The sequence below is a fragment of the Gekko japonicus genome, unplaced genomic scaffold (genome assembly GCF_001447785.1).
Source record: "Gekko japonicus isolate JY-2015 unplaced genomic scaffold, Gekko_japonicus_V1.1 scaffold1191, whole genome shotgun sequence".
Classification (NCBI taxonomy): Eukaryota; Metazoa; Chordata; class Lepidosauria; order Squamata; family Gekkonidae; genus Gekko; species Gekko japonicus.
In genome coordinates this window covers 282536-301502 of record NW_015164708.1, presented here as the reverse complement: position 1 = coordinate 301502, position 18967 = coordinate 282536, and the positions used below count along the sequence as shown (strand labels likewise).

Here is an 18967-nt window from a genome sequence, read left to right as displayed (position 1 = left end):
CTCTTTTGGAGAGGGGATCTATTTTATTTCCATTCCTTACTCTTAACTGTGTGTTGCACCACCATCAAACAAGGTGGTTTTCGCTACATGAGTCTGTATGACATGACACTGAACACCTGCAGAGGTCACAACCATGACCCTCCTGCACCTGTGGATTCAGCCCAGCTCCTTTGGGAAAAGAGTGGTTAAGGGATGAGAACTGGATTGGCAAACAGTGCCTACTGGCTTGAAACTGGTTCTCATGTTGCGCTTCTTGGGCAACCACGTATGACAACCTGTGTATTTTGCAACATGGGAATAGCCAGACCAGTGGGTGTTCCTGTTCTGTGAGCAGTCCCATAATTTTCACATATGGACGATTAAGCCCTAGCATGGCATTTGGCAGCTGTTGCATATGATAGGAAGCAGATGCAGAGGCTTCATGGTGGCTTTCCAGTCCGGGACTTGTTTCTGAAAAGGTAATGTGAGAATCAACCATAATGATTTATTTATTTTAAAAAGTTTATAGGCTGCCTTTCCAAACGCTTGAGGCAGCTATCAAACAATATATGTTAAGTAATGTTGTTAAATCAGACCCCCCTGTTGTGTCCTGGAACCGCCACCAGGTAGTAGCCAGGCGAGCAGAGCTTGATTCCCAAAAGAACAATAGGGACTAGGCTCCTAAGGTCCACTAGGGGAACCAATAGAAACCATGGTGGGAGATTCAAACCCCCCAATGGAATCTAGGGGTGTTCCCTTGGAAATGTATATAGTTGGCCACTTGGCCATTTGTCTTTGTCTTTTGTAGTGTGAAAGTACTGAGTAAACGCGTGTTTCTTATGCCATGGTCTGAGTCGTGATGTATCGAACTGAGTACTTTTCAGTGGCGACGAAGGTGGGATGCTGACGAGCGAGCCTGACTTCTGCCAGCATCAAGCCTCGCTACTGCTCACCACCGCCACCGGAGTCATGACCACCATCCATCACTATCAGCATGAGTGACCCTGAGTCCACAACAAGTGCAGCGTCAAGTCCGAGGAGGAAGTATCCGTGTCCCGCATGCTACCGAACAGCAACGTGTGGCCACTCGCACCTTCCGACTGAAATCGCTCCCCACAACACGCTAGAACCATTGCCGCAGCCCACGGAAGTTTGGACAAGTTCGACATTTCACGGCCTGAGATGCGGGACTCATGGATGGACCAGCTGACCTGCTACCTAGTGCTCAACAGCTTCACGGACGCTGGTCAACGGAGGGCCCTGCTCATCAGCTCATGCAGTATGGATACTATTCGACTCGCCAAGAGCCTACTGGCGCCTAGATCGATCCTGGAACGTGTGTTCAAGGAGATCCTGGAGGTCCTCAACATCTATTTCAGCCAATCAATCAAGTTTATTACTGTCATAGACCAGTATAATAGAAGACAAGTAAATACAGTTAAGGGAGCAGTAAAATTATAAAATATAATGGCATCCAAAATTATAAATAAGGATCTAAAAACTTTAAAATACAGAAATAATAGAATCAAAATTATGATCAAAAGTTAGGTTTAGGCCTATCTGTACTTTATCTCTTTCCTAGTTTGGTATGCCAACCAACCAAATTTGGCAACCATCCTAGTCGGCTTTTGATTATCTCCTGCCAGCATAATTGACAAAAGTATCCTTCTATTACGACCTGGAAAGGAGTTAACTATAGGCTTGATCAAAACTTCCCTGATATTATGATATATAAGACAATTGAAAATTACATGTTCTAATGTTTCATCAGATACCATCCCACATATACAACTTTTCCTCAATGATCTAGTAAATCTGGCCTCCATTATGGCTGAGGGTAAGGCGTTGTATCTTAATAAGGTAAAAATTCTTCTACGATTGCTGATAGGATTGCTGATATCTAAATATTTGATGTAAGATCTCACAACTATCTTGTTAAGTGTACTTACATGAAATACAGGGCTCCTAATCCTACTCTGGATGGATTTCCAGAGCCGCATCCAGGGCCCCGGGGAATCGGCCGCGGCTTACATGGCCATGCTACGCCAGCTTGCCATCGACTGCGCCTTCCCCACGGTGGGGGACAACCTCCTAACACAGTTTGTGTGGGGCCTGAGCGATACCAAGCTGTGACAGAAGATGATAAGAAATCGCACGCTGAAACTGGATGAGGCCCTACAGCTCGCCACCGCTCATGAGGCCTCTCACAAGGATCGGCCCGCTGCAACAACCCACTTTGCAGGGACCAGGTCTAGTCCAGAGAACTCGGACGAAGAGGGTGTTCGGGCCGTTCGGCCACAACAACACCGCTGCAAGCCGCCGTCGGCCGCCAGCCATTCCTCGGGAAAGAGCCCCAGCCAAGCTGCATGCACCAGCTGCGGAGACACCCACGAGAGGAAGGCCTGCCGGTTTCGGGATGTAAAGTACCACGCATGCGGTAAGCAGGGACACCTTGCCCGTGTCTGCTGGTCGAAGGGCAACGGCAAACGACCCAAACAACCGCCTCACCATCAGGATTATACGTCCCACAAGACCGTGGATGACAGCGACTTCTACCACTTGACGGAGCAGCCCCTTCAGGTACTGCAGGTTCCCGGATCCTCTACCTCCCCAAGGATCCAGGTCCAAGTCCAGATCGAGGGGGCCCCCTGCTCAATGGAAGTAGACTCTGGGTCGGCGGCGGCCATCGTATCGGTGGACATGCTGAAGAGACTGTGTCCTAATGGGGGTCTCCGCCTGTGACCGTCGTTCCTGAACTTGGTGGACTTTCAGCGGAACTAGGTTCCGATTCGGCGCGAGGGGGCTTTCCAGGTGCAGTATAAGGGCTTTGCGGGGGTCTTGAATTTAGTAGTAGAGTGCACTTGGTTAGTCTCCTGGGCTGTTCGTGGTTTGGGCCGTTGGGCGCTTCGATAGGGCGCTGAGGTGTTACAAAGGGCCCTTGGACTCCCTACAGCTAGACCCCAAATTTGCCCCCATATGCAGACGGTTCCACATGGCCCCCATCTCCATTCGGCCCAAGATAGATGTAGAATTGGATAAACTGGTGGCGCAGGGCGCTCTAGAGCCCGTATCTCATGCGCCATGGGAAACGCCGATAGTGATCCCTATCAAGCCTAATGGGGACATCCGCATCTGCGCAGATTATAAGTGCACCCCCAATAAGTTGCTGGCCAACCATGCTTACCCGGTGCATGTCGTAAACAACGTATTGGCCTCACTCGCGGGTGCTAAGATTTTCGGGAAGCTGGACCTTGCCCAAGCTTACCAACAGCTGCCCATGGATGAGGCGATGGCCCTCGCTCAAATATTGTGACACACCGGGGGACGTTTAAGGTTAAGAGGTTCCAATTTGGGGTGAGTGTGGCCCCGGGTATATTTCAACAAATTATGGACTCTGCTAAAAGGGATTCCTGGCGTGACGCTGTTTTTTGATGATGTCCTCATCACGGCGGCCACTCCCAAGGACTTTGCCTCTCGCCTCTGCGCCATCCTCCTCCGCTTCAACTCCGCGGGACTGAAGGTAAAGAGGGAAAAATGCCTTCTCGGGGTGCCGGAAGTGGACTCTTGGGGTACCGAGTTGACGAGGCGGGCCTGCACCCAGCTACTGATAAGATCAAGGCTATCGTTGAGGCCCCAGCGCCCAAGGGCAAGGTGGAGCTACAGGGATTCCTTGTGCTAATAAATTTTTATCATGCCTTTCTGCCGCACAAGGCCGCTGTGGCGGAGCTGCTCCACCGCCTTTTAGACAAGTCCGCCCCTTGGTCTTGGGGTCCCAAAGAGGCAGCGGCATTTCGGGGGGTGAAGGAGCTTCTCATTTCCAATGCGGTGCTGATTCCCTGCCAGTCGCATTAGCCTGTGATGCCTCCCCCTACGGTGTGGGGGTGGTATTGGGGCACGTCCTCCCTGATGGCCGAGAAGTCCCCGTGGCTTATTATTCTAGGATCCTCTCGGCTGCCGAGCGCAACTACGCACAAATTGACTGGGAGTTTCCACCCCACCCCACCCCCCGGTGACAGCATTGAACTTAAACAAGATCTAGCACTGCATCCCATCAAAATTCATTCAAACAGAATAATCACTTTTTTTTTAGCAATGCTGAATAAAATCTAACCCCTCTTCATTTACTTTTTAAAAGTTTGTCTCAGTATAATGGTTTCTACCTTGTAAAACATGGTTTTATGTTCATCTAGGTCGACCAGGATGTGTAATGCCTTGTATTCTGTGTGAATTAAAGAGACTGGGGCCTGAAGCATTCTCCTGTAGCTTCAAACAGGCCTGCAGTACACCCACTGGTGATCTGGTTGATAAATCGCTAAATAGCGCATTGAACCAAAGGATGGCAAACGTCCCGGATTGTGAAGATCTTTTTCTTTCCTCGTTTCCAAGACAAGCAGCTAGAATGAAGTTGGAAATAGAATGGCAGGAGCATGCCCCCCCCCCCCCCCCCCCGGTTTTTTTTGGCCAGGTTTCTTGGGTGGGCATGAAATTTAAGTGGAGAGTTAAGACGGAAAGTTGTGCCAAGAATGCCTTATCCATGTACTCTGCTGCTCTGAAGATATTTGAGAGTTGTTGCAACTCCGTTTGTACGTTTGTTCAGTAAGTAAGGAAGTGGTTTTTGGATTATTTCTAGCGACGGAGCTGTTGGCGTGGCTGGTTAATTTACTTCAAGATTCTTGGGCTGCGAGCAATAACTTTCCTTAGGGACACACATTTCTTACATTTTCCATGTTATACATTTGTGTGAACTCTCTTGTCCTACCCTTCTTTAATTTTTTTGTTGCTGCCTTTGATCATTTCTTAGTACAGAGCCAACTGGTGTCTAGGCATATATGTATGTGATACGTTGGCCAAGATGTAGGTCGCTCATGGTAAGCCTGGGAACAAAAACCAGATCCTTAAGAATTTTACTACTCTTATATAAGAATGCTGATTAATCTCCCATATGTAATTTTAAGACCTGTGCTCTTAAGCATTTATACACAAGTCCTACTGAACTTGGTAGAACTTAACTGCTGAAAAAAGGATACTTGGGATTGGTCAGGCAATAATTTAGGGATTTGTTGCCCAAAGAAATATCTCAAGGGGACATGCCATTGGCTTCTGGAAGAGAGGAGAGGGTCACAGCACAGTTTTGCTATGGGGTGGAGGGCCTCGGCTTTCTTTTCATTTCCATATTTGTAGTGTGCCCTGAGTGAGACCCTCATGAGTTCGAAAGTTTTCCCTTGAAAGCCATGTTTGATCAGGTCCTTGATTTGTTCGTCTTCAAGCATAGGACAACATTTTTCTATTCCTCTATGCGGTTTAGGAAGGACATGCAGTAGTTTATGGTAAGATGTATATCGTTCTGTTGGAAAATGTCTTTCCCAGCTCATAGATTCAGGTGGGTAGACTGGTCGGCCTGAAGCAGCAGAACAAAGTTTGAGTCTAGTGGCACCTTTAAGACCAACAAAAGTTTTATTCTGGGTATCAGCACACGAAAGCTTAGTCCCAGAATAAAATTTTGTTGGTCTTAAAGGTGCCACTGGAGTCAAACTTTGCTCTTTCCCCAGCTCATATTATCCTCAAATCTGTGTGCACGTTCGAAGAGTAGGTGGAGAGTTCTTAGCGTTCTGAACCAGCTTTGGCCTGCTTGGGCTTAGATTGCCCTTTTTATCCTGTGCAAAAATGTCTCTCTGCTTGTATAACTGGACTGCTGAATCTTGTAAATGCCCAAAGCTGTAATGGAAAACTCCTCCACTGTAGGCTGAGGGACCCGTTACAGAGTGTTTGTTGGAAGGGGCTGTATTTTCAGTGCAATCCTAAACACAGTTATACCCTTCTAAGCCCTTTGACTTAAACTGACTTACACTCTGTTTAGGATTGCACTGTTTGCAACCTTTTTTTTTTTTAAGTAACTTTCCTGGCATCATTATTTTATTTCGTTATTGCAAGGGCCTTATTACTAGGTTGTGATTTCTCTTCGTTATTAAGGTCAGAATAGCTAAAAGCCCCATGCTTACACCCAAGCACGCCAAATAAAAAGTGTCTAGGAATTCTGGTAGACCAAAACTCTTTCAGACCAAATCTCCTGAGTCTATGAATTAAAGACCTCCAGTATCATTTGTAAATAAAGCATTTTATGTGGCATTTTTTCCCCATTGATAATCAAATGACACCATTATGCAGCCATACCAGATTTGCAAATTGACAAGGTTTTCACAAGTCAGCTGGGTCCCTTCCTCAGGAAATCACTTGAAGTCCCCCCCCCCATATTGACATAAAGAGCTTGGTTGTCCTTAAAGCCTTGTGAACGTGTTTGCCTTTTTAATTTGACAGCATTGAATCAACACCCTTACAGGGGCTGTAATGCAATAAAAAGATAAGTTGTTCACTATTGCTTCCCGTTACTTTAGAGTTAGATTTGAAGAGACTGGAATGAACACAAGTCAAGCCCATACAAACTGAGTTCCATGTTATGCTGCACAGTCTTGGACTTTGCCGTGAAATGTGGTGGCGTTTAAAAGCTTTCCTGTTCACCTGGAAGGCATATAATGGTCAGAAATGAAAACAGTGGGCATTCATTTATTTGGATTTCATAATATCACATTCTGAAATGCTCATTTGTGAAACAGACGGTATTTACGCCTGTGCTACTAATTGCCAAATAGAAGTAAGCTTATCTGGTTTGACCAAAGGACATTGTATAAGCAACTGAACATGGAGGGAAATTCAGTTGATTAAGTACAAAAAAAAATTCATTCCATCTTTCTGTGCTCAAAGTAGTTTACAAAATGGCAAATATGTGCTCAAAGTAGTTTACAAAACGGCAAATATTTAACATTCTTATAAACAGCAAAAACTTCAAGGTTAGCAGCAGCAATTTCCTGGACTCATTCTTTTTAAAAAGCTTCTAAATGCTCTCTTGTGGAGGTAGGACTTGTGGTACCTTTAAAAGGCATCAAAGTTGTATGTGTGTAGAAGATCTGCCTGAGTCTGACAGATCCTTACCACAGCCTCACCCCTCTTCTGACCCTGCTCCTTTCAACCTGAGGAACAAGAGCCAACATGTCCTCCATGGATGATTTCCCTTTGCCTTGTAAAGGGCCTGTCACATGCTGAGGCCAACCCCTTTGGTGGTTTTGCCCTTCCAGAACTCCCATGAGATCTGAGCAACTTCCACAGAAAGTTGCCTCTGCTCCCCAAACCTCAGCTATGACTCATTTCCTCAACCCTGACTCCAGGCTGCCTCCCAGCTGATTGTCAGGCAGCCCATTGTTAAAGGGCCAGACAGTGCTGAATAGCTGACCAGCAGGCATTGCCTGAAAGTCGTCACATACGTGGCTGACTTGGTGAGTGGATGGTGAGGGTGACTCCTCAGATCCCCTCAGAGTCAGAGAGCCTGGGGGTCCCTTTGGTCCTTGACAGTGTAATTTAACATATTGAAGATCCATCTGATATTAATGTTGATTAATAGAGTACATTTTGCATTTGTTGTGTGTGTGTTGCGTGCCGTCAAGTGGCTTCAGACTTATGGTGAACCTATGAATTAATATCCTCCAAAATGCCATATCATTAACAGGTCTTGCAGACTGAAGGCCCCTGTGGCTTCCTTGATTGAGTCAACCCATCTTATGTTGGGTCTTCCACTTTTCCTGCTGCCTTCAACTTCAAAAGCATTATTGTCTTTTCCAGTGACTTTCATCTTCTCATGATGTGACCAAAGTACAATAGCCTCAGTTTATTCAATTTAGCTTCTAGGGAGAGTTCAGGCTTGATTTGATCTAGAACCTACTTATTTGTGTTTTTGGTGGTCCACAATATCCATAAATCTCTCCTCGAATACCACTTTTCAAAGGAAGCCACTTTCTTCCTGTCAGCTTTCTTCATTGTCCACTTCATTGTCCAACTTTCACACCCATACAGAGTAACAACAACAACAACAAATACCTTTTATTGGCATAAAATATTAAACAGTTGCCATTGGGGTAAAACAATCCTATAAAATTTGTGAAAAATAAATAACTTCTAAAAGCATTACAAGGTATGGCTATTTATATCAGCTTTCTTCATTGTCCACTTCATTGTCCCACTTTCACACCCATACAGAGTAATGGGGAATAATGTGGCACGAATTAACTTGATCTTGGTCACCTTATACTTAAGGAATCTTTTCTAGCTCCTTCGCAGCTGCCCTTCCCAGTTTCAATCTCCTTTTGATTTCTTGGCTGCTGTCTTCCTTTTAGTTGATGGTGGAGCCAAGGAACAGAAAATCCAGTTTCTTTATCATCAACCTTAAAGTTGTGTAATTCCCCTGTAATAATTACTTTTGTAATGTAATCATTACTTTTGTAATGAGCTGTTCTTTCATGAACAGTTCTTGGAAGAACTCTCTCAACCCCCACCTACTTCACAAGGTGTCTGTTGTGGGGAGGGGGAAGGGTGGGGTATAAATCCAATCTCCTCCTCCTCATCCTCCACTTCTTCTTCGTCTTCTTGATGTTCACCTGTAATCCTGCTTTGGAAGTTTCTGTTAACCTTCATGAGTAGTCGTTTCTTCACTGTTTTCTGCTAATAATGTGGTGTCATCTACATATCTCAAATTGTTGACGTTCCTTCCGCCAATTGTGACTTCACCCTCATATATATCTAATCCAGCTTTCCTTATGATATGTTCTACACACAGATTGAGGAGATACGGAGATAAAACACATCCTTGTCTGATACTTTTGACAACTGGAAACCATTCTGGTTCTCTATATTCTGTCCTAACAGTAGCCTCTTCTCCAGAGTGAGGTTGCACATCAAAACAATCACATGCCGGATCCGGCATACCTATTTCCTTTAAAGTTAACCATAGCTTTTCATGACCCACACAGTCAAAAGCTTTACTGTAATCAATGAAACACAAGCTAATTTTCCTCTGAAACTCTCTTGTATGCTCCAATATCCAACATAAATTTGCAATACATTTTAGAAACTTGGGTAGTGTTTCTCAGACATTAAAAATACATTTTTGCCTTCCAGTCACAAGAATGGAGGTCTGTGTGATACAGCAAATAATGATTTTGTAGTAAGATCTGCATAGAAAGAACCATTTGAAAGGGCAATCTAAAGGCCTCTCAACTTAACTGGATTCACAGTTGGAGCAACGTTGCTCTCAGTTTGCCTTTGGTTTTGACCTTTGTAATGTTTTGTTCTGTAAGTGCAGGGTGTCACTGGCAACCAAGATAGAGTTAATTCATGCTGTAGTATTTCCCATTACTATGTTTGTGTCAGAACCCACAGCTAACAACGAAGTGCACGCATTTAGGAATGGTTATACTTTTACTGCAAAGCTATAGATGCAGTAACATAGGCACTGTTAAGAATGGTGGCAACCCATTGAGCATAATAGGGGGGATTTTTTTGCCCCCCCCCCCCCCCATGGCATGGACCAATTAGCTACCCTCCCGCATGCGGGACCAGCTAGGTAACTGTTAGGTGGCGAAAGCTGGGAAGAAGTAGTCTCTCACGGTACATAGGAGACTTCCAGACAATACAACTTCCTCCTGCACATCTGTAGAGATAAGCATTACAGCAAAGGCATAACAGCAGGGATAGGAATGCAATAGCAGTTAACAAGACACAGAATGAGCTCCCCCGCCCCCCATGGCAGCATAGCTGACATACTGCCATCTCAAAAATCAGCTTCTCCCGACCATTCCGGGAGGTCTCCCGACCATTCCGGAAGGTCTCCTGGTCAGTCCGGGAGATCACCTGGTTTGTCCAGGAACTCCAGATGGAACTGCCGCAACAGTTCAGGGGCCCGAATATCCCCTACTTCCACCCATTCAAGGTGCTGGGGTCCAAAATCTACCCATTCTACCAAATACAGTAGTTTTCCCCGTTTGATCTTAGAGTCCAGAATCCGTGATATTTCGTAATGCTCCTTGTCCTCAATCATGATAGGAGGGGGCACCAGTTTCCCTGGACGCCAGGGACAGGAACCCATATCTCTCTTCAGGAGGCTGAAATGAAATACAGAATGCAATTTTTCGGCAAGTCCACGTCAACTGCAACATCGTTGATGATTCTTTTAACTTTAAACGGGCCAATGTATTTCCATCCCAACTTCCGACTAGGCCTCAGCATGTTGATGTTTTTTGTAGAAACATACACAGAGTCACCAGGCTGTAGAGCCCAACCTTCCACCCTTCTCTTATCAGCCTGCGTTTTGTAGGCCTCTTTCGCAGCAGTCAATGTCTTACATAGAAGAGGCCAAAAGTCCCGCAATTGTTTGCACCATTGGGCTGCATCCCCCGGTCCCATGTCTGTCTCTCCTTCCAGAAAATGGGATGGGTGGGCTGTCATAACCATACAATGCCTTAAATGGGGACATCCCCGTCGAGGAGTGACACGTATTATTATAACAGAATTCAGCTAGGGGTAACAAGTCATGCCAATTGTCTTGTTGATAGTTGGCAAAACAACGCAAATATTGTTCCAAGGTCTGATTAACTCTTTCCGTTTGACCGTCAGTCTCTGGATGGTAAGCGCTACTGAGGCCCCGTTCAACTCCCATCAGTTTCATCAGCTCCCCCCAAAACCAGGAGATGAATTGGGTCCCCCTATCGGACACCACTTTAGTGGGTAGCATGTGTAGTCTCACTACGTGCATGAGGAACGCTTTTGCAAGTGCTTTGGCCATAGGTAATGAAGTGAACGGGACGAAATGTGCTTGTTTGGAAAAGAGATCCACAACCACCCAAATTACAGTCATAGATTTGCTTGGTGGCAAGTCAGTTATAAAATCCATCGAAATGACTTCCCATGGTCGACTTGGGTTAGGAAGGGGGTGCAATAGTTCTGGGGGTTTCCCCGGCCAGGGTTTACTCATGGCGCAGATTTGGCACGACTGCACAAAAGAGGATAAATCCTTGCGCATATGGGGCCACCAAAACTGCCGTTGAAGTAGTTGCAGGGATTTAACAAAGCCTGAGTGTCCGGACAGTTTGGAGCCATGCACTGCCTGCAACACCTCCCCCCTGAGGGAGAGGGGAACGAACATCTTATGACCCCTGTACCAACAGCCATTTTCCCTGATTTCGAAATCCCCCTCCGAAAAAAACCGGAGGCGAATTTACTGTGCCAAGAGTCTTTCCCCCCTCGCCCTCCCCTGTAGGTCCCGTTGGCAGTGGCACTGGGGGTGGAGCAGTCAGGCGAGCCTGTTTCCGCATCGTCACCGCTCCACCCAGCTGAGAGGGCATTGTCCAGGACAACATCCCATTGGCTGTCGTGTTGGGGAAGGCGGGACACGGCGTCGGCCAATGAGTTTGCGAAACCCGGGAAATGGTACAGGGTGAATTGAAATTTGGAAAAGAAATCGGCCCATCAGAGCTGCTTGGCATTGAGGCACCGAGGCGTTTTGAGAGTCTCAAGGTTCTTGTGATCAGTCCACACCTCAAATGGGACCCTTGCCCCCTCCAGCCAATTCCTCCAGGTGGATAGGGCAAGTTTTATCGCCCCACCTCCTTTTCCCATACTGACCAGTTACGTTCCGTGTCATTGAATTTCCTGGACACGTAAGCTAAGGGATGAAACACGACATCCTCCCCCTCCTGCAAAATTCCCCCCCCCCCATAGCAACATCAGACGCATCAGTTTGCACAATAATTTTTTTTGTTTCATCTGAGTGGGCAAGCACCGGTTCTGAAGTGAATAAGGCCTTTAGGCGATCAAACGTTTCTTTACACTCATTGCTCCATGGCAGCGTGGTGCTTGGCTTTATAGCCTCTGGGCCCTTCCCCTTAGTTTTTAGGAGATCTGTGCGGGGCAAGCTGACCTGGGCAAAGTTGGGCAAAAAGGTTCTGTAAAAGTTCACAAAACCGAGGAAGGATTGGAGGTGGCGTCTGGTTCGGGGTACCTCCCAGCCTCCCAACATCTTGTACCTTTCCCGGGGTTATGCCCAGGCCCCAGTCAGAGATCCGATACCCCAAGAAGTCAATGTGCGTTTTGTAAGATTCACATTTTGACAGTTTGGCAAACAGTTTGTGCTTGTGCAACGTGGTTAAGATCTCCCTCACCAATTTCACGTGTGAAGGTAGGTCGGGGGAGTACAGCAATATATCATCAAGGTAAACAAGCACCCCCTTGAACAAGTGCTTGTGTAATACTTCATTGATTAGGTTCATGAAGACCCCCAGGGCCCCCTGAAGGCCAAAAGGCATCACCCGATATTCGAATTGACCCAGGGGGGTGTTGGAAGCGGTTTTATGTTCGTCCCCTTCCCTGATGCACACTCAAAAGTAGACATCTCGAAGGTCCAGCTTGAGAATATTTTCCCTTTGGCCGCTTCAGTGAGCAAGTGTTTAATCAATGGCATGGGGTAGGCGTTAGTAGACGACACTGCATTTAAGCCCCAGTAATCCGTGCAGAGTCTTACCCCCCCATACCGGGGCCGCGAAGGGGGACGAAGCCGGTCGGATGAACCCTCGGGCTAAGTTCTTGTCAATGAACTTGCGCAGCTCTTCCTTTTTGGCTGGTCCCATTGCATAGATGCGCCCCTTCGGCAATTTCTGTCCCAACAACAGTTCAATGGTACAGTCTGAATGTCTGTGAGGCGGGAGCTCATCCTCCTCTTCCTTCTCAAACACTCTAGCCAAATCCCAATACTCGGGGGGAATGGTTAACAGCTCCTCCTGAGCTAGGCACACATGAGGACCCTCTGCTATTGGCTGTTGGCCCCATTCCGGGTCTCACCGGTGGCTCTGGCACTTAGGAGAAATGAACTGTATTTTTCCTTCATCCCACAAGATGTATGGGTTGTGTCCGTGCAACCATGGGGCCCCAAGGACTAAGAGGAACCTGGCGGTTGAGGTGATCACAAATGCTCTATTCTCCCAGTGTTCCCTCGCCCCAATTCGCAATGGGACAGTCTTGTACTCACACGGGTCCTTCATTGTAGAGCCATCCATTTGGGTAAATATCAGGGCGTCTTTTAATTTTACCACCCTCGCCTCCAACCCCGTAACCAGGGAGGGGTTGATAAGGTCCCTCCCGCACCCCGAGTCAATTAGGGCTCTCACCCATATATGCGTGCCAAGGCTGGGGTAAATCAAAGGCACAGTCACGTAAAAGAGGGAGGGAAAACTGCTCACCACATTAGGCGCCTCCGGGATCGGGCCCTGCTGCTCCGCGCCTCTTACAACAGGACCAATCCGTTTTCTGCTGGCTCGGGGTCATCTTCGCTGGAGTCCGCCTCTCCTTCTTCGGGAGCTGCCTGCAGAGCTTTGGCATATTTTGGCTTCTTCGCCGGCGTGGCGGGCGCACTTTTGCTGGTTCACCGGGCCCCTGTTTCCTGGGCCCTGATCCGCCGCAGTCGGCCGTGAAATGGCCCCGCTCCCCACATTTCAGACAGAGCCCTTGCTGCATATGCTGCTCTCGAGCCGATTCCACTGGCCGCGGCGGTTTTCCCTTCATCGCTTGAGGGGTTAGCCGACCTGCCGTCGCAATGTCCATACGTAGGGTGTGCCGGTGAGTTTCCGCACTCTCCGCTTCTTGCATCCAGGCTGGGAGGGAGACGGGATTCACAATCCTCAAGACCATCTCCCGAATCTCGGTATTCAGCCCCACTCTGTATAGTTCTGCCAACACAGGATGAGGCCAGGTTTGCACTTTGGCTGTGTGTAGCTTAAATTCAGAAGAGTATTCTCTCACCGATCACTTTCCCTGCTTAAGGGTGCGCAGGAACACCCTCGCTTTTGGTCCGGCATTCCGATCCTCGAATTGGGCTCACAACGCCCACATAAAAGCATCCAAATTCATCAGCTCTGGACCTTGGGCATTGTGCAGCCCCACATACCAGGCCGCCGCCGGTTCCCGGAGCTGATCTTTCCACAAACTTCATCACCCGGACCACAAAGTAGGAGAGTTCTTCCGGGTTCCCATCAAAGGTGGCTTCGATGAGGTCTTTCGGACGCGGTACCACCCATTCTCTCGGACTGCCAGGACATGGTGCTGGCACTGGGACCTCCGGCTGACCCGGCTGCAGGGCTTCCCCCGGCTGGGGCAACTGCTGCGGCGGGGCCGGCGGAAAAACCGGTCCTACGGGAACCACCGGTCGGACCTCCCTCTCCTCTCCTCTCGGATGGCTTGGACCACCAGCTGCGGAATCGCCTGGATCACCTCTTCCAGGGTTCGCTGCATTTGCTTTCTCTCCTGGTTCGCCACCTCCATCCTGTGGGCCAGTTCCAGACCCTCCTCAGGGGACACCTGAGCACCCTCTTAAACAAGTGTTTGTGTAACACTTCGTTTATCAAGTTCATGAAGACTCCCGGGGCCCCAGCAAGCCTAAATGGCATAAGCAAGTATTCAAACTGCCCAAGTGGGGTATTGAAAGCCGTTTTGTGTTCATCCCCCTCCCGAATGTGGACCCAATAGTAGGCATCCTGTAAATCCAGTTTGGTGAAGATTTTCCCCCGGGAAGCCTCTGCCAAGAGATCTTTAATCAAAGGGAGGGGGTAAGCGTTAGACATGGACACAGTGTTTAACCCCCAGTAGTCAGTGCACAGTCTCAGGCCCTGTCTTTCTTTTTCCAGAAGAGGATGGGGCAGCAAAGGGGAAGGAAGCTGGCCAGATGAAGCCTTGGGCGAAGTTTTTGTCAGTGAATTTGTGTAACTCCTTCTCGACTGGGCTGATCGCATATAATTTCCCCTTAGGCATACTGTGCCCTGGTAAAATCTCTATGGCACAGTCTGTTTTGCGGTGTATGTGGGAGCTCATCTGTTTCTTCTTCTTCTTTGAACACCCATGCCAGATCCCTATATTCTTTGGGGATGGAGTTGAGCTCCTCTTGGCCTAGGCATATCCACTTCGGCATGGAGGACGCCGCCTCCCCCCACTCGGGCTTCCATCCATGGCACTTACTTCAGGGGTCAGGGAAGTGCAACATGCCAGTACTCCACTGTACATAGGGGTCTTGGTCTCACAGCCAAGGGTTCCCTAGAACCATCGAGATCTGGGCCATCAGATTAATTACAAAGGCCCAGGTGCTTTCAGACCTGCTGGGTTGCGCCCTTCACAGCAGGTCCCAGCCTTTTCCCTGCGGCTGAGTGGCTTCATCTCCGCTTGAGGAAGCCTCGTCTGGGCTTCCCCCCACGTCAGCCTGGAGGGCCCTTGGCTGCTTGGGATGCGTTCCCCCCAGCTTCATCTGTGCCCCAGAGCTGCACCTCTCAGAGGTCTTCTCCTCCTGTGGTTTGAGGTCAGTGGGGCAGTTTGTGGTGAAGTGGCTAGGCTTTCTGCATCTCAAGCATACACTTTGCTTCATCCTCTGGTCTCGCATGGAGTCTCTGGCCTTGGGGTTGGTGCATCTTGATTAGGGCCATCCGGTTTTCAACTTCACTGGCATCTCTGATCCATCCACTGAGAGTCAGAGGGTTCCTTTGCCCTAGTACCTTCTCCAGGATGGCATGGGTCAGTCCCACTCGGTAGTGCTCGATGAGGACTCCTTTAGGCCATCCCAGCACCTTTGCTGTGTACATTTTGAACTCATTGGAATATTTATTTATTTATTATATTTTTATCCCGCTCTCCCTGCGAACAGGCTCAGGACGGCTAACAAACAAGGGCACCATGTGTCAAGTATAAAACATTAAAACACATAAAAACAACCATTTTATCAAAATTAAAGTGCTCAGTGATGTTAATATTAATCATTTAGTCGAATAAATTAAATTAAGATGGTGATCAGTGATGTTCCTCAAGCCCAAATCGGCAGTACTGCTCCATCCGCACTGTCTGGTTCCGCTGCCGTATATAGGTACCGGTAACATCTGATTGCTCCAGGGTTCTGACAGCTGGTTCCCCACTCAAGCAGCTGAAGTGGTTGCTTGGGGCACCAAATTGGCAGCAGGTGGCACTGTGGGAGGATGTGATGGGCGTGGCTTGTGATGGTGAGCTCCTCCCTGCTGTCACAGCAACCCGGTGGTGATGCCTGAGGCCCAGCTCAGGCGAGACAGGAAGAGGATGCTTGGTGTGTTTTGAGCTGGTCTTGCATAGCAGTCCTTTGTATCAACCCCTGGTGCCAGGCTTTGTTGTGAGCTTCCATGCCCCCACTTTGGGTATCCAGTCATGCAGCTGAATCACAGGCACTCACTTCTGTGCCCCCATCCTGAATGGTTCAAATCCAGCCAGTGCTGCTTGTTCTTATGGTGTCTTCTGTTCTGGCTTTTTGAATGAAGAGAGAGAAGACACGACAGTCTTCTCTGCAACCCTGTTGATCCAGTTGCTATGGAGTCCAGTTGTGGTGACCGGGTCACTTGTCAAGTAGCAATTGATCTTGAAGTGCTTCCCCACTATGTCAGAGGAATATCTGTGATGCTACAAAGATTAGACAAGCCCTCTTTGTGGCTATGGTGGAAGGGACTGGCCTCATTCCTTTGATCTTGAGTGATGGCAACCACCATACCTCCATAGTGCATTTTCCCTAGTTTTTGGTGGGATGGTGGAAATAAGTATTTCTTTGAATTTGATCAGGACTGGAATGAATCTCAGAGATCATGCCCCTGTCTCTTCACCATGACAGCCACAGTAATAACGAGCAGCTCTTTATGTCAGACCAAGTGGACTTTTTGATCCACCTGTTTCACCAGGTAGCAGCATGAACAATACTTTAGATTTTCCTCTTCCACCTCAATGTTGGTGTACAGCATGATCTTTTGACTTTTGAGATATTGTCGGTACCTGTTATTTGGGTGACTATATGTGGACTACAGAAAGACCACAAAGACAGACAGGTTGCTTACCTGTAATTGAACTTTCTTAAGTGGTCATCTCTGTTGTTGCATAACATGCTCTCCTCCGCCACTGCTGGATCCTCTCTTATCTTGCTACTTTGAGGGAGCTGAATACAGGATTCTGAACTGAGTAGGGAAGATGCTAACCTCTTTTCTTGAGCCGTGAGCAGAGAGGCAAAACTCACCCTCAGTGGAAAGGATTGGAGTGCCAATTTCTTGGCTACAGTTCCAGAACTTTCCAGATTTGATTCTGTATAGGTGCAGAACCCATATACATGTGACCATACAGATGACCACACAAAGGAACCAGTATCAACTGCTCAATATATTTTGTTTAAAGAAATGTATCTAAGGAATTTTTAAAAAATTATGTAAAAAAGAGAAAAAAGCAACTAAATAATATTTTAAAAAAGAAAGAAAAAGATATACTTGAAGACAAGATAAAAATATAACAGCTGTGGTGACAGATCTACATGTAAGTTTCTATAAATGGTTTCCGAATATCTAAAAATAAGTCCATACGCAGTTGCCATATATATGCCATGTGTTCAAATACAGATACAGTTCTACGGTCCTCAATCCATTGATTTACCGGAGGTGGGCTTTTATCTTCCCAGCTGTGGTAAGAACATGGACGGTCATTTTCATTGACCATCAGTTAGCCTCCAAGAGACAGGCAGATAGTTTAAAAGTACGCAAGAATCCTCAAAAGTCAGTAAACATTCTAATACAAAATTGATATCAATAATAACTTCTTCCCGGAAAAGCTGAATGACTTAACCGGAAGTCTGAATGTATCTAAGGAAACAACAATGCACTAATGTTATCCTTACCTATGAAATTTTCACAGTTGATTTGGAGCATCTGCGGACAGTCAAGGCCGATCGGCACCATCGCTTCTGTCAGGAAAATCACTGCAGCAGCCATTTTGTGTCGGCCAAGACAGGTGATTCTGTAAGTAAATACGAATAATGTTAAGTACTTTCTACATTTACAGCATCAGTCTCCAGAGCAGAGTGAAAAGAAGTTGACTCGGTTCTCACAGGTGCTTTAAGCCGAGCCGACAAGCCGACCGGGAGGAAGAAGATCAACAAAGACCTCCACAGGGTGCCAGTAGGGCAGTCCCCATCCCCAGTACATGTGGCCATAGGTAGGGATAATCGATTAACTGTAAGCCGCTCAGAGACCCCCTGGGGGTTCGAGCGGAGTAGAAAGTCGAAAGATAAATAAATAAATAAATAAATAAATAAATAAAAACATGATGTTTTTCAAAAGTTCTGTGGGGTTTTTGTGTATGTCTTTAAAAAGCAGTTCTAATGTGTGTGTTATGCTGGATATCATTGTATGCAAGAGTGTCTTTTTTGCATTTTGCATTTAATGCTCTAGAATCCCATAAGGAGCCCAGAATAAGAGCAATTCTTTCGCATCTCAATTCAGTTGTTTAAGAACAGGGGTCCCCAACCTTTTTGAGCCTGCGGGCACCGTTGGAATTTTGACGCAGGGTGATGGGCACAGCCAGAACGGATGCCACAAAATAGCTGCTCCAGGGGTAGAGCCAGCCACAAAGTGGCTGCCAGAGCTTACGTCAGTCACCCTGGAGATCCACGTGCTGTGTTGGTGGCAGCTGCGGCCAAAGCAATATTTTGAAAAATCTGCATAGCCAATCAAGAGCCTTCCTGGGCAGACACTCCACCTACTTCCTAAAAACACTTGGTAGGCTCCAGAAGAGGTGTAGGCGGGTGCCATGGTGCCCAGCCCTGTGGTAGAATACTGCTATGGTTACTGGCATGAAATTTACCAATGGAGTTATTCAGAGATCTTTTGCACAGGTTGTATCCCCCCCTCCCCCAAATCTCACTGTTTATAGTTCAGGGAATGTTTACTGTATTTGAAGTAACTTCAGGATGTCTGTTTCTAATCACTTAAGCCTTTTTTTTTTTTTTAATAGGTCTTCCTGTGTTTTCAAAGAATTGCTGCCGACATCCTTGACATCAAATTAAACAGAGCGGAAATAGAGCAATCACAGGTGATACTCCTGAGTTTGTGGCTTTTGCCAGCTGATTTATTTACTTTAAAGCTGTCAATTAATAATCTGTTTTACTGCAAGGTGTGGCAGCTTTGGGCTGTGTATTGTTTTCATACCAAAGCAAAATGTTACACTCTTTGCAGTCATAAAATTAAGCTTGCTTTTAGCTTTAACCTTCCCCCCCCCAAAAAAAAAGGTTCTTGCACATCCA

The 18967-nt window shown here is 47.2% G+C and overlaps 1 protein-coding gene across 1 annotated transcript in view; it reads left to right on the top strand.

Moving 5' to 3' along the window:
* Nucleotides 1–18967, top strand: part of RAB28 (RAB28, member RAS oncogene family) — a 135272-nt gene that overhangs the window by 110241 nt on the left and 6064 nt on the right. Inside the window, exons 5-6 of the mRNA XM_015409535.1 lie at nucleotides 17581–17684; nucleotides 18679–18756. Coding sequence (XP_015265021.1) covers nucleotides 17581–17684; nucleotides 18679–18756 — 182 coding nt within the window. The remainder of the gene's footprint in view (nucleotides 1–17580; nucleotides 17685–18678; nucleotides 18757–18967) is intronic.